General features: G+C 39.3%; 2 protein-coding genes across 5 annotated transcripts in view; one reads left to right on the top strand and one right to left on the bottom strand.

The window, feature by feature from the left end:
- The window catches only part of TFB1M (transcription factor B1, mitochondrial), a 67,161-nt gene that overhangs the window by 19,699 nt on the left and 31,152 nt on the right, over window positions 1-16,310 (bottom strand). The gene's annotated exons all lie outside the window — the stretch shown is intronic.
- Window positions 8,709-9,640, top strand: CLDN20 (claudin 20). The gene has a single exon (XM_009452275.4). It carries the CDS (start codon window positions 8,813-8,815, stop codon window positions 9,470-9,472), a length of 660 nt encoding a protein of 219 aa, XP_009450550.1. The 5' UTR covers window positions 8,709-8,812; the 3' UTR covers window positions 9,473-9,640.

Consider the following 16,310-nt stretch of genomic DNA (forward strand, 5'->3'; position numbering starts at 1 on the left):
CCAAATGAGCCAGTTCTGGAAAGTGAGACATTAAAGCATAGTCTGGGGTGGTGGTGGGAGAGGGGAAGAGAACTCTAGAATACTTTGCTGCCTTTTTTTTTTTTTTGAGACAGAGTCTCACTCTATCGCCCAGGCTGGAGTGCAGTGCAGTGGCATGATCTCGGCTCACTGCAACCTCCACCTCCTGGGTTCAAGCAATTCTCGTGTCTCAGCCTCCCAAGTAGCTGGAAATACAGGTGGGTGGCACCACACCCGGCCAATTTTTGTATTTTTAATAGAGACGGGGTTTCACCATGTTGGCCAGGCTGGTCTCAAACTTCTGGCCTCAAGCAATCCACCTGCCTTGGCCTCCCAAAGTGTTGGGATTATGGGCGTGAGCCACCACACCTGGCAGTAGAATAGGGTGCTTCTTGATGAAAGGGTCAGCTGAGGCAGCCATCTCATAGCTGTTGAAGTAAACATAAAATATAGAGACAAATCTCCAAATTCAATGTTTTATTTGGGAAGCAAGAATTGTAAATTAGGGCCTACACACAGACCAGGCGGTCTTCAGTATGTCCAAAGAACAAAAGGAAGGCTGGGAGTTTTATTAGAGAAATGTTATGTGTTGTTTTGAAAGAAAGCTCATTGGCACTAGAGAAGCTTTTGGGTGTGGGCAAGCTCTGACTGGTGAGTGACGACAGCAGGTAAAACCAGTCTTAGAGTCACAGTAGGTGGTCCCAGCAGCTACTAGGTAAAACTGGTCCTGGTGTTACGGCAGGCCATTTCAGCAGCTAGGCTTATAGAAAGTGTAAATTTTGGAGCAGGTGCGACAGTGCTATGTGCCCTGAGTGCTTTTTCCTCCTGGCCCCTTGACTCTGATTTAGTTGGGTAAGACAAGAATGACCTAATTTGTATAATCAACTTTCACACAGCCAAGAAAAGTTCAGTTTGAAGGAACAGAAAAACAGAATGAGCTGGAATACTTAAGAAGAGTTTTAAATTGCAGAACTAACCTTGAACAGTACTGACTTTCAAACAATAAGTCCTTATAGTTTAGTCTACTGTTAGATTTTTCTGTAATTTGTCCACTGAAACATCTGAAACCAATACAAGCTCAAAGCCCCTTCTACAAATTTGTTTTCAAAATGTAGACAGGAAATTTTGGGTTCTTTTTACAGACCAAAGATGCCCTTGACTACATTATATATATTTAATTATATTTCCAGAATTTATGAACACCCTTTATCTTGAATCCATTTCCTATGCAATATCTCTACTCATCTAGTTACTTCCATTTAATCGCTCCCATTACCACAGCCTCCCAGAGTCTGTCTGTCTCCAATTCTGATCTCTTTAAATCCTCCACACCATAGCCAAGTGCTCTTAAACCACAAATTCCACCACAAAAAAACACTCTGATGGTTCACACTGCCTCTAGTGGTGGCCTTCAAATTCTTTCTTGAAGAAAATGTCAGCCACCAAAGTGTTTCCCCTCAACCCTGATCCCCAGGCTTCTTTGATTAGGGTAGAGGTCTCTCTCATAAGCCTGTTACTCGGATCCAGTGATGAGAAGATGGAGTGCAATGCTTTATAAACTGTTAAGCTCTATGAAAAGGTGTGGTATTGTTATTTCCAAAATACTCAGTTAAATTACTGATTCTTTCAGAAAGACAATAAAAGCCTACCTGAACATCCAGATTAACATCACTAAGCAACACCACACACTAAGGGAAGCTAAAGTAATTTCTGCTTAAAGATAAATGAAAACATGATCTATGACCTTACCCCCAACCCGGTGCTCTCTGAAACATGTGCTGTGTCCACTCAGGGTTAAGTGGATTAAGGGTGGTGCAAGATGTGCTTTGTTAAACAGATGCTTGAAGGCAGCATGCTTGCTAAGAGTCATCACCACTCCCTAATCTCAAGTACCCAGGGACACAAACACTGTGGAAGGATGCAGGGTCCTCTGCCTAGGAAAACCAGAGACCTTTGTTCACTTGTTTATCTGCTGACCTTCCCTCCACTATTGTCCTATGACCCTGCCAAATCCCCCTCTGCGAGAAACACCCAAGAATGATCAATTAAAAAAAAAGAAAAAAGAAAAAAAATTAAAAAATTAAAAAAAAAAAAGATAAATGAAAACATTCTAAAGAAAGATGGACTGCAATCACTCAACCCACAGTGGGACTGAGAAGTAAATGCTGATATGTAAAGCTACAGAGATTTCTGGGTTAATTTGTTTCCATAGCTTATAAACTACCAAGAGAGGTAGGACTTACAAATATGCTCTTTTCTAATTAGAGGTGGGGCAATGCTATGTAGTATGTCAGGGTTTCAAAAATCATTGTTTTGGGACTCAACCCCATTCCTGCAATTTACTCATTTTATGGCCTTAGTCAAAAGTTACTTCTCTGTAGCTTAGTTTTCTTTTCTTTTCTTTTCTTTTTTTTTTTGAGATGGAGTCTCGCTCTGTCACCCAGGCTGGAGTGCTATGACACGATCTTGGCTCAATGCAACTTCTGTCTGCTGGGTTCAAGCAATTCTCTTGCCTCAGCCTCCCGAGTAGCTGGGGCTAATGGCATGTGCCACTACGCCTGGCTAATTTTTGTATTTTTAGTAGAGGCAAGGTTTCACCATGTTGGCCAGGCTGCTCTTGAATTCCTGACCTCAGGTGATCCGCCTGCCTCAGCCTCCCAAAGTGGTTGGAATTACAGGTGTGAGCCACCACGCCCGGCCAATTTTCTTGTCTATAAAATTCTTCTTATCTGCTAGGTTTGTCTTGAGAATTAAGTATTATAGCACCTTAAACAGTACCTGGCATATGGAAAGCAGGTTATAAATGGTAGATAATGTTATTAGCAAGATGACAAACTAGAGTTCCAAAATTACTTAAAATTCTAGTCCTGCTTAGAAATAAAACTGTATTTTTAATCATTCAAGTGCAATTTATAGTTTAACATTTTATACTTAAAGTCAGTTTCTGAATGCATTCATTGAGCAAATATTTATTGTATCCCTACTATGTGCCAGGCACTGATCCTGGCACAGGAGAATCAGTGATGAACGAAACAGAGAGAAGTGCTTGCCCTGTGGGGCTGAACTTCTACTTCAGAGGTCTTGCGCTACAGTGGAAGCAGAAGAGGAGCTCAGAGGTGGAAGGTTCTTGTTCTAGTCTGAAGTCAGAAACAAAACACCTCGTTGACTCAAGGGATGTTGGGTATGGAATCAGGGATTACTTTTAAGATCTCAGGCGGCCAACTGGAAGGAAGGATTTGCCACTAATGAACCTGGGAAAACCGTGGGGAGAACAGTTTGGGAATGGTCAGGAATTCAGTTTTGTGCCATGACAGGTCCGAGCTATCCATCAGTGACGCCAAGTCAGCAGACAGAAACACAACTTGGGAGTTCAGGGGAGAGGGCTGGGCAAGAGATTTAAGCTGAGGGGTCATAAGACTTACCTAGGAGAGTCTCTGGACTTAAAAGATTAATATCCCTTTAATGTCCACATCAGAAGTGGATAGTAATGTTGATAAACTATATTTCTATTTACACTTCTACTTTCCTAGCTCCTTTTTTATATAAGAAATTCTGCCTTCATCAAAGGTCTATAGCTAACGAAAGTTGCTTCCAGTTCAGAAGTTTTCCTTCTAAAGCAGGCAATTAATATTTTATAGGATTATTGTTTTCATCAAGGCAAAAAATAATCAACATGTTTTGAGAATGGAAATGTACATTAAATGTACATTAAAGCATGCTTAACCCATTTATCCTCCAGCCAGCTTCCTTATGCTAGAGGTTAGAGTGGGGAGCAGCCGGGTCCCTCCACCTGCCATCAGTCAGCCTCACAAAGCTTATGTCTGCACTAACAACCACGGTGACCAGCAAAACAAGCCAGGATGCTGGAGGGCCCTGGTGAGGTGTCTTCTGATGCAGCACTAATGACACTGCTGTGACTATTAGTGTCTGCAATTCAACTCAACTTCTTCCAGTATTTATTTATGCACTGAATTGTTTGTATTTCCCATGAAATAAAATAAAAGAACAAAGCCAGTACACATAAAGCTTACAACGACTTAGAGAGGTAAGACTTAACATGTAATCAATACTATGGCTGAAAAGCAAACCCACAGATGTTAGACTTAGAAAAGAGGAAAAAGAGTATCTTGCTCAATGCAAAACTTAGGATTAAAACAAACAAAAACAAAAAATCCAGATAACTGAAACATGTGTTTATTTACTACTTTTAAAGAAATGATTAAAGTCTAACATGCTTATTAACAGTTGTTAAATTTAAAAATCCAATAATAAAATTATCTTCTTTCTGTATAATGGCTATGAATTTATAGCTTGTAGAATAAAACTTACTGAGGAAGAAAAAAATGAGAACCCAAAAGGATGGCAGTGAAATCCATCTGTACCATTATTCATGGGCTACAACCTCAGTATCTGATCACAGTCTTATCTGATGTGTCTCATCACATCATTTTGGGTAATTTATTCATAACATTTCCTGAATCTCTATAGTTATACTCCACAAATCTAAGTGGAAGCAATAACAAGAAAACTCAGGGCACCACACACACACAAATACCTGTAGGTTTAGTGATCAGATTCTAGTCAAAAGTTGTTGCTGGGTTTTCTTTTTTCTTTTATTGAAAAAAATACATATGTTAAAAAACTTTCTTCTGAATGATTATTTTGAAAATTAACAATTTTGTGAATTCAGGTTCCAGACAAGTCAAGAATACCAGGGAAAAAAGGGAGTCTCAACTCTCATTTGCAAGGCACGACATAGTTAAAAATATTTCAGACCACATTCTTGAACTGAGGACATAACATAATACATTATATCTTTCAACACAGAGAAAATTTCAAAAATAAATTATAACTATGGGACTAAAACATTATATTAAAAGAAAAGAAGGCCTTTTTGTGAGCACCCAAATAATTCCTCCTCTGTACACAGTGACACAAAAGCATTTTTAGCTTTCAGGTTTCAACAAATCCTGTTGAAACAACAATTCCCTCCCTTCCCCGCCTCTCCTTTCTTAATTCTCCCACATCTCAAAAAATGAGATGGAGAACCTGGTATTTATCTTCTAACACCATCAGCAGTTTTTACCTCTCAGATTTCTACGTTGTCCTTTATTTGCTTTTTTCAAGTTAACTTATTGGAGCTTTATAAACATATCCAGAATTTCTGAAATAAGCCTCATGTATTTGGTTTTTCTTCACCGTAACTAACTGAGGTTAATTTGAAGACAACTGACCAAAGGAGTTAAGATAGTGAAGGCTACTGACAAAAGGTATGGTAAATAAAACCTGTCTTAATGCTTAGAGATCTAAGGATAGGTCTTTCGGTATTATTTAGTTCAAATTATAAGTAGTAAATCTGCTTTTAAATATTATTTTTGATATAAATAAATCTTGTCTGGAAAGCTGACTTTACATTTTAGTGAAATCTACAACAGACTTTCTGTTGGCGAGTAGTTCATAAACTGAAGGTGCTTGGGTTCTGTTCTGTGTGCACTGTGTTTTGGGACCATGAGAGAGTTTTCACTGTAGACCATGTAAGTGTTTACATGCGACCCCTCCCCTCTGCTTCTGCTTGCCTTCACAGTGTTTCTCTACCACCACCACCACAGCCGCTGGAACAAAGTGTGCCTTTATTCTCTACGAGATAGAAATTTTGAGACGACAGGCCACAAACGGTATTATACTTGTGGCTGGAGGGTAAAGCGCAATGCAGCTAAAATGCCAGTATATTTGTATGAGCAGAAAGTGACCTTCATTTGGAGAACAAATTCTTTCTACATAAGTTCTCTATGCAGAAAAAAAAGCATTTGAATCCAATATTCAACAGTAAGCAAGCACTATGCTAATTAAATGCCATGTCATATTGTTTACACTGATTTTGGCTGTCTGTATTGATCACTGCCAGTACTTGTTAATCATGATGAACAAACTGTCTTCATGTCTGAAATATACTGAAAGTTATAAAATGTATCAGTTAATGGGAAGAAAAGGATTATAATTGGTAAGCTGAACACAGATTGACAACAAAGGTTATTCAGTCAAAGTAGAAAGAAAGAGAGAGGGAGAGAGAAAAGTGAGCAAGCAGATGCTGTTAGAAAATGTTCCAGCAACCCCACACTTGAAGAATCCCTAAGCTGAAAATGGTCCAGAGGCAGTAATTTAGCAAGCTGGCTGTAGTCTGAAATGCTAAAACCTAAACTTGAAAACAGCTATTATAAAACTGTAAACATGTGCTTGATTTTTTTTCTAGAAACTTTAACTTTTGTTCTATTTTGGTCTAAGTTTGGAAAACAGAAAAGAAACTGTATGATAGCAGGCGAATCCTAGGCACACTGATGTCTACAGATAAGTCTGACTCTTAAGAACTTAAAATCCTAGGGAAATCCTTTTCTAAAATGGTAAGATTTACATTTTCAGATTATGAACAAAAACAGAACAGCACAATCCAGATAGTCTAGGATCTAACGTCTTAGAGAATCAATGTTTGTAGCTATGCGAAGTTTATACTTTAAATATAGGCAATGGATTAGTACTATTTCAAATATTTAACCAAAGCCAGGCGTCAATCTCCTTGCTGAGTCATCTGAAGCTGAGCCATGTGGCCTATTAACATCCTCTACAGTCCTTTTTTTCCTTGGTGGGGAGGGGAGTGGGTGAAGTAGACAGTTAATGGTGCTTTTTGCCTCCAGATACAGTGTTTTCCCTGGTTCCCACGGGAAACACACGGGGGAGAAAGAATTTCAGCAGGAAGTGTTGTGGTGAAAGGGGAAAGGATGCGGGATGACCCTGTGAGGTAGGAGGGGTGGAGAGAGATCTGGACGCTGCAGGTTGGCTGCTGAAGACTGTATGACATGGGGTGATATCCTATCTGAACATCCTGATCTGAAAAAACAAGGATGCTTGAGATTGTCTGTCTGAGGTTTCTTTCAGCTCCAAGATTCTATGAAAATAAATCAGCCCAAGGAAGGAAGAGAAAAAGGGAAAAGATCCAAATAATTTTAAACATCAATTGTCACAATACACAAGAAATAAAAATACTAATAATGATGTCAATTTTAAATTACTGAGGACTTTCTGTGGCTTAAATATTGGTCTAAGCCCTTAAAATGTATTAACTTATTTAACCCTATGAAAGAAGTATTCCAATCCTCCCCATTTTCCAGAAGAGGATACTGAGGCACAGAGAGGTATAAAGCTAAGAACTGGCCCAGGTGTCTTTGACTCAAGAGCCTGTATCACCTTTTGTAAAATACATATGAATCACAACAGAGCCACTTTAGCATACCATTCAAAATTAACTCAGAATGACAAAGAAAGTCAGTACTGCAGTATTTCAGAAACCATTACATTTTTCTCAAATAAGGCAGTAAGCAGTGCCAGATGGGCTAGATAGGGGAACAGGAATAGAAAGATGGAATCGAAAGCCTTTTTGTTTCTTAAAACACAGCCAAGCCACAAAGTAGGTGGTCTTTTCCTTCCTCTTAAAAATAAACAAAGAAAATAAAGGGTTAATTTATTTCTGGTATCCTTTCACATACAACTAATGATGTGGTTATTTCTGGTATGTATTTTTGAGATCTGCCATCACTACTTCTGAATTGTTCAGAATAGCCGGCTTCATTTGGGCCAGGAAATGATTCTGGTCCCAATTAGAAAGGACCTCATGTTCTTATATACAAAAAACAGTGGCTTAATTGTTTTGAGTACCAGGCACCTGAAGTAAAACAAGTACTAACCTCAGTCAGGATTTTGCAAACAGGTATTAACTAGAACTTAGGGATAACCATGCCAGTGACTCAGACTTCTTTCCGCTGCTGTCCTTCCTCCTCAAATGGTTCACTTGGGCTCTGTGCCTGGCACTGTGGGTGTGTCATAAAGATCTGTTTATGAAAGCCACTTCTTAAATACTTTTCTAAAATGTATTTATAAACCATCTTTAAAAGGTGGCCTTAATTTATTTTCTTCCTTATTATGTATTGAGTATTTTCATTAAAAATAAAATCATTTGGGCGAGGCGTGGTGGCTCACGCCTGTAATCCCAGCACTTTGGGAGGCCGAGGTGGGCGGATCACGAGGTCAGGAGATCGAGACCATCCTGGATAACAGGGTGAAACCCCATCTCTACTAAAAATACAAAAAAAAAAAAAAAATTAGCCGGGCATGGTGGCGGGCGCCTGTAGTCCCAGCTACTCGGGAGGCTGAGGCAGGAGAATGGTGTGAACCCGGGAGGTGGAGCTTGCAGTGAGCCAAGATCGCGCCACTGCACTCCAGCCTGGGTGACAGAGCGAGACTCCATCTCAAAAAAAATAAAAAATAAAAAATAAAACCATTTGAAAAACCTATAATGCTATTAAAATTCTTTATCAGATACTATAGCTGGAATTTCAAATGTCTAAATCTCCTAACAACGTACATGTCCACGCTACAGTTTCAGCATATGTTGAGTTTTAAAAAGAATTAAGTGGGCAACTGCTTTCTTTATGCCCTGTATCAACACCACCCATGCATATCACTCAGACCAGTCTTCAAGGCCTGGTGGGAGCTTTTCTCCTCCAGCCTACAGCATCCTCATCTGCTTGGGGGCTGGAGAAGGGGGGTACTCAGGTGTGTTCTTGGCTCCTACTCTAAAGGGAAGCCTTTTGTTTACTTACTTTCTTTCGCTCAATCCTGGTTTTGCCTTTTTTCCTTAGGCTTTGTTATTTGGTTCTCTACTGCACAGAAATAGATAGAATTCTGACAGCCATCATTGTTAAACATCAGGATTTTCTCAGAGGACAGACTTAACAGTAACATCATGGCCTCAGCAGGACTCCAGCTCCTTGCTTTCATCCTGGCCTTATCCGGGGTCTCTGGAGTGCTCACAGCCACTCTGCTGCCCAACTGGAAGGTGAATGTGGATGTGGACTCCAACATCATAACAGCCATTGTACAGCTGCACGGGCTCTGGATGGACTGTACGTGGTACAGCACTGGGATGTTCAGCTGTGCCCTGAAACACTCCATTCTGTCCCTCCCCATCCACGTGCAGGCTGCGAGAGCCACCATGGTCCTGGCGTGTGTTCTGTCTGCTTTGGGGATCTGCACTTCCACAGTAGGAATGAAATGTACTCGCTTAGGAGGGGACAGAGAAACCAAGAGCCATGCTTCCTTTGCTGGAGGAGTCTGTTTCATGTCTGCAGGAATCTCTAGTTTAATCTCGACAGTGTGGTACACAAAGGAGATCATAGCAAACTTTCTGGATCTGACAGTTCCAGAAAGCAACAAACATGAACCTGGAGGAGCTATCTATATCGGATTCATTTCTGCAATGCTGTTGTTTATCTCTGGCATGATTTTCTGCACCTCCTGTATAAAAAGGAATCCAGAAGCTAGACTCGACCCACCCACACAGCAGCCTATCTCTAACACACAGCTCGAGAACAATTCCACACACAATCTGAAGGATTATGTGTAAATAACTGAGTAATGCATATGAAATGGAACTTTTGGGTGCCAAATGGGACTTTTAGATGAAAAAAAATCAGAATTATGCTTAACTTTCCCTACAAAGAAAGTAGAATGTAAAATACTTTAACAACTACAAGGTAGTTTAAAATGCCAATGAAACTATCATATACAATTACACCTGTCTGAAGAGTTCTTTATTTTTTCCATTATTGTTTCCATGTTTTACTTAAAGATTTATAATTGAAAGAGGTTCTGATTACATTCATAAGGCAATTATTTGATAGCTTTTTCTTTTTTAAGATAATTTGATGATACACCTTTCAAACTGGATTTTATAAAAGAACTAAACTGCCAAGTATAAAAAGTACCTTGCCCTGGTGTTAACCAAGAATATTATCCACTTTGCTATCTGGTTGGCAACAACACAGCAACTTGCTTCTGTTTTAAAGCTACAGTGTGTGAAAGTACATTAGGAATACAAGAGCTGCCTACTCCATTCAGATGCTGCTAAAACCATCCATCCCAAGTCCCCACCTCCTGTGACCAGCCCATTTCTTTTTCATTTTAGAAAACTATCTACATATATTTGTAAGAGCTGACAATATTATATGCAAACTAAGATTAGGCAGAACGGAAGAAATTGGTAAATGCTACCACAGTAAAGAAAGCCAAACCAAACTAAAATCTCTAGGACTCTTAAAGCATTAAGTACAAGCTAAGTGATAAGAACAAAAGTTTGTTTAAAAATGTTTAAGAACTCCCTTCTTCTGCTTCTAGCAAGAGGATTCTCCACAGATTAAGTTCATTTATCCTATCGCATTCTGGATTTACTACCATCCCACTTCCTCTCTCATTTATTCATATTTGGATGATAAAAGTTACCTTTGTCACTTTTTCTCTCAAATTTCATTCATGTTAACAAAAACATTCTTACAAATAAGCTTTTCAATTAATGAATGTCAAAATATATTTTAAAGAATGCTTTTAAAATACAAATTATGATATGTGATTCAAATATTTTAGCAAGTAATAAAAATCTAGGAAACATTGCCCACTATTGTTTCTAACAATTTATTTGTTAATTGAAGCTTAGTCATTGTCAATGATTCAATGGTAAAGGGGAAAAAAGATTATTTCTTTGTACATTAATAACTCAGGAAGTGGGAAGAATATCCTTTACGTAAGTAAATAACTTTCATTTGTGCATACAGAAATAGACTAAGATATCCTACACCTATTTTACTGGGTAGACATTCTCTTCTGCAACGATGTCATTAGCTATTAATGGAATAGCTAAAACGAAAAGGTATTATCACAAACGGGAATTAGGAAGGGGATCATTTTGTAGAAGGTTAAATGATTGTTTAAAGTATGTATTCCTTTTGAGTGGTCAAAATGTTATTTTATACACAAGTGTCATACTAAAAAGAATTCTGACGCGAAGAATGATTTCATGCAAATTAATGTGCTAGAACTGCTTTGATCCCATTAATAGTTCTTCTCTCACTTTGCTGAATGTGGCTGTGTTTATATAGTCTATGTAGCCTTTAGTCCTACAGTAAAAGTTATCTTTATATCTGCTATATCATTCCATATATACTTCAAAAATAATTTTTATTTAGCTCTGGAGTATTTTCTTCCTAAGTAGAAACAGGAATGTTTCAAACTCTCAGAAAACCAGCCATTTTATATGAAATAATGGCCCAGTGTATTGTTTGGAAGTGGCAATCCTGCAATAAATGATGTGGAGTCTCTCTATTCCTACAGGAATTCCTATCCCGCTGTGTTCATTCCTCCACCTGCACTCCTCCCAGCCTCACTCCCTCGCTACCAAAGCTCCTGCTCACCCTTCAGGATTCACACGGACCTCTCCTGTAAACTCAATCCTGACAGCCTAGAAGTTCAAGCCCGCATCTGCACTCGCAGAAAATGCTCTATTTAACAAACTACGAATTTAATAAATGCTCTCATTTAATCCTCACAATAGCTCACATGAGCACACCAAGACTTAAGTAATGTGTACTGTGTAAAAACGCTCTATTTAAGAAGTCATGAAATTATGAGTTTACATGATTGCATCTCCAACTAGACTGGGAGGTGTGGTGTCATTTTTAGCTCTGCATTCTCAGTGACATGTCATGGCAAGTGCTTCCTAACACATGCCAGTCCTGGTCTAAAACCTAACACATGCCAGTCCTGGCTTAAACCTAACAACTCTACCAGGTAGGCACTATTCTCAGGATCTTACAGGACACTGAGGGCGACAGAGGTGACATAAGTTCCCTAACTTGCCCAAGTTCACACAACTAGTAAGTGGGGAGATGGTTCCAACCTGAGGGAACCAGGTTCTGGAGTCAAACCACCCAGGTGCAAGCCGTGGTGTGGGTGCATGGTTACACAGCATGCATTACTTAACTAAGGTCTTGGTTTGCTTAAGAATGGCATCTACCCTCAGAGTTCTCGTGGGGATTAAATGAGATGATACACAGAAAGCAGTTGGTGCACAGAAAGCATATGACTAGGGTTACTCAATGGTTCTTAGTCTAATCCAGTGGCTTTCCCTGGGGTGAGTTTAGCCTGCAGGGGACATTTGGCAATGCTGGGACACTTTTTTGGTTATCTTAACTGAGGTAGTGCTACTGGAATCTAGTAGGAAGAGGCCAGGGATGCCTTTATGTATCTTACAATGCACAGGACAGACTCTGGCAACAAAGAATTATCTGGCCCCAAATGTTAACAGTTCTGAGTTTGAGAAATCATAGTCTAATTTATCGAATATACTTATTCATTTTTCTTTGATAAAAAGTTACCAAAACCCAAAAGACCAAAAATATCATACTTTTTTTTTAACCGGTGGAGCACGTGTATATCTATACATATGACTGAAGAATTCATCTAGTAATTCTGACAAAAATGATAGACTTAAATTAAGTCAGAAGAATTGGGTACAAAATTGGGATGGGTTTGGGAGAAATTTAGGTAATGTCAGAAGCTGGCTAACGACTGACTAGTTCTGAGGGTCAGCAGTTGTAAAGGTCTGGGGAGGTGGTGCTTAAGATGACCTCCAAGGTTTAGGCTTGGATGACCTGGGTGGATGATGCCATTAGTCAGCATAGTGAATAAGAGGTACGGGGAGGGCAGGCCTAGGGTAGTTAGACAGAAGTTCAGTTTTGGATGTGGAACAATGTTTTCTCATATGTCTTTCATCTCTATATTGTCAGCTACATGACTTTAGCAAATACTAACTTACTTGACTTTTGAGATTTTTAGCCTAGCCTATAATTCTGCAGAACACTATCACATTATTATCATTATCTCCAGTTACTTTTGTATTAATTTCATTGCATTTTACACACACAGAAAAGTACTGTCTGCAAAAATGCAATTTTGTTTTTTCCCTCCTTGGATTTAGAATACTTACCATTTATTCTTGAGCAGTTTATGGAAGCATGCCTGGTACTGAATTAAAATTGTAATAGCAAATACTCTTATCTCTATTCAACATGTATTTTACCTGATTTTTAAGGAGGATGACTCTGGTACTACTTTAATTATAAAAATGGCTTTTGGTTTATATTTATTTTTATTTTGGACTCAAGGGCTTTAAAAAAGAATTTGAGGCAACTTATAAAATTGCAGGTATAATAAGTATAAAAACAACTGATAAAGATGAAAGACTAAAGTTACAAACAAAAAGAAGAGAGAAAAAATGCTATTAAATGTTCCTGGTTGAAGCATGCTAAAGCAATTAAACATGAAACTTAGTTTAGAACTTCCAAGCAACCGCGGCAGAGAGGTGGCCATGTAAGTAATCTTACAGCTTTGTCTACTGGTAGGAAGCTAGACAGGATGCTGTGTCTTGGCCAAGCTCCTTCCACTGGGCCAGGGCAGCCACCCCCAGCTGCTGGCACTGATGGGTGCTAATGGCTCCCAGAGATGGAGCTGCCGCTACTGGGAAGTGACTGGCCCACTGCTCCCTGCAAAGACTGGCTGGCACAGGTTCCAATAAGCTGGTCCCTTGCCTCAAGGGAACACAGACGCGTGGGGCAATTTGTGCTACACAGCTTCTCCTCCCACCGTGGTTCTAGGCTGAAGCTCCTCCAGGAGGAACAATATGCTTACTTAGCTCTTCCCCTGCCCTTTCCTGCTACCCTCATGCCCCTTCTCCTGAGGGCCCTTGTCAATACATCGCCTTTATGAAAATCCCATCTCAATCTGATTCTAGGAGGAGAATACAAACCAAAGACAGAAGAGTCTTAGTTAAGTAGGAAAATACTAGTGTTCTGACCTTATACCAGAATGATTCTTGAATACAAGGTAAATATACAGCAGAAATAACATCCTCGATGTCAGATTTCAAAAAACACAAAAGCATGAAAAACAGTTGTCTCTTCTGTGGACCCATCCACCCACCAAACTCAAGACTATCTCCCACAGAGGTCAAGGCCTCAATAGCTGTGAACAAGCAGGGTTGGAAGCCTCTAAAATGCTTTTCAAAGGTCAAGAGTGGATGTCTCAAGTTCCAATCTTTTCTTTATATGTCATGGATATATCATTAATTCATCTACAATTTAATGGACACTATTTATGCTTTAAATGTGTACCATGTTTGAAGGTAACTTGTTCTATATACCACACTTCCAAATAGGAAAAATTAAATATAAATTCTATATATAGCTTAAAAATTATAATCCTTATTTTTATATCAGAATACTACAACTTAGTCCATAAATATTTGTTTATATCATAACAATAACAACTACTTTGACTGGCAGCATTCACTGCCAGATACTCATATTAGGTACTCTGCATTGATTATTTCTATTCCTCACAAATGTCCTTCAAGGGTGGTATTATTGGTCAAATCTGGATGTAGTAAACTCAGCCTATTAACCCGACCAAGCTCTCAAAACTAGCAGTACTGGAATTCCAGCAGGTCTAGCTTACTTGGAAGTCTACTGCCTCTACCAGTGTCAATTAAAAAGAACCTGTTACAACTCTCATAATATAACTAAATGATTTTTCTACTAAGTCAGAGTAGAGAATAGTGTTGAGAACTGGCTGGGCGTGGTGGCTCACGCCTGTAATCCCAGCACTTTGGGAGGCCGAGGCGGATGGATCACCTGAGGCCAGGAGTTCGAGACCAGCTTGGCCAACATGGTGAAACCTCGTCTCTACTAAAAATACAAAAATTAGCCGGGCATGATGGCGGGCGCCTGTAATCCCAGCTACTCGGAAGGCTGAGGCAGGAGAATCATTTGAACCCAGAAGGTGGAGGTTGCAGTGAGCCGAGATTGTGCCACTGCACTCCAGCCTGGGCGACAGAGTGAGACTCTGTCTCAAAAAAAAAAAAAAAAAAGAAAAAAGAATAGTGTTGAGAACTAAAAAGCCTGTCCACTCTTTACGAACTATGTTAGATTATGAAGCCTATCACCATAATTCATTAAAAAAAAAGACAGAATTTTGAGGATCTAGCTAATAGCTCAGTATTTCCCAAACTTGAGAAATGTGCAGAGTAGCTGAAAAAAAAGATTAAGCGTGGAACCCCAGAAATATGTGGATTCTCAGGGATCTACAGAGGCTAATAGAGAAAAGCTAGCTTGAGAAACTTAAGAAACAGGTTGTATTCTGTCATGAAAACAATTTTAGTTCTGAATTTGCATTGCAAATGACATTGTCTTGTAAATGTAAATAATTTCATTAACAGTGAAATGAAAACACAAAATTAAAAAAATTCTAACTTAAAAGCTACATACTACAGACTCTAATAGTTTAAGAGACACTAAAGTAGACCAATTAATTAGTCTAATTTTAAGAACCTCAGAGGTTGTCTGTTTTGCAGACACAAAGTATTTTGGGTTCAAATTTTGGGAACTACACTAGAGAGCTTAATAAGAGTAAAGTTCAGCAGTAATTCAGTTCAACTAGTCAGAACAGGATTGTAATAGTTCAATGGTAGTGAAAGTTCTGCCATTAAAGCTTGATTGAGTTAGTTAAAAGATTGAGAAACAGAAGGGATAGCAGATTCTCACAGGAAAAAATCCCGAAAGTGGTTGTAAGTAAGCCCCTCATTGTATCACAAAAGAAATTCTCTATATCTGATTCTTAGAGTTTTGATTGAGAATAAGTAATGAATGTTAGTAAATTTCTTCTGAGCATTAATCCCCCTCTCTCAACCACCCAGGAATCTGCCCAACCTCTATTTTTAGCGCTTAGCTTATCTTACCTTGTGTTGCAATTATGTGTGTCTAGGACTTTCTCTTCTTGTATGCAGAAGGTTTAGTTAGAGTAATAGCCTTGAATTAGTTTATCATCTCTGTAAAAACTCTTCCTCTTTCTTATTTGAGAAAATGAATTTTTTTTTTGAGATGGAGTCTCGCTCTGTCACCCAGGCTGGAGTGCAGTGGTGCCATCTCGCCTCGCTGCAAGCTCCGCCTCCCGGGTTCATGCCATTCTCCTGCCACGGCCTCCTGAGTAGCTGGGACTTAAGGCGCCCACCACCATGCCCGGCTAATTTTTTGTATTTTTAGTAGAGACGGGGTTTCACCATGTTAGCCAGGATGGTCTCGATCTCCTGACCTCGTGATCCGCCCACCTCAGCCTCCCAAAGTGCTGGGATTACAGGCGTAAGCCACCGTGCCCGGCCCAAGAAAATGAATTTTTAAAACATTTGCTCAATGTAACTGTCAGCAAAATATTTTCTGGCTTTCTTCAGAACATTTCAGCTTTGCCCTAATATGGTAAAACTACTTCAAAGCAGCAGAGAATTCTTTTAGAACTAAAATTTAGCCTGTAATCCCGGCACTTTGGGAGGCCGAAGCGGGTAGGTCACTGGAGGCCATGAG

Source organism: Pan troglodytes, chromosome 5 (genome assembly GCF_028858775.2).
Source record: "Pan troglodytes isolate AG18354 chromosome 5, NHGRI_mPanTro3-v2.0_pri, whole genome shotgun sequence".
Taxonomy (NCBI): domain Eukaryota; kingdom Metazoa; phylum Chordata; class Mammalia; order Primates; family Hominidae; genus Pan; species Pan troglodytes.

Bases quoted from the DNA above. Each gene is read 5' to 3' on its own strand.
- CLDN20 (XM_009452275.4), top strand. From the start codon at position 8,813: ATGGCCTCAGCAGGACTCCAGCTCCTTGCTTTCATCCTGGCCTTATCC.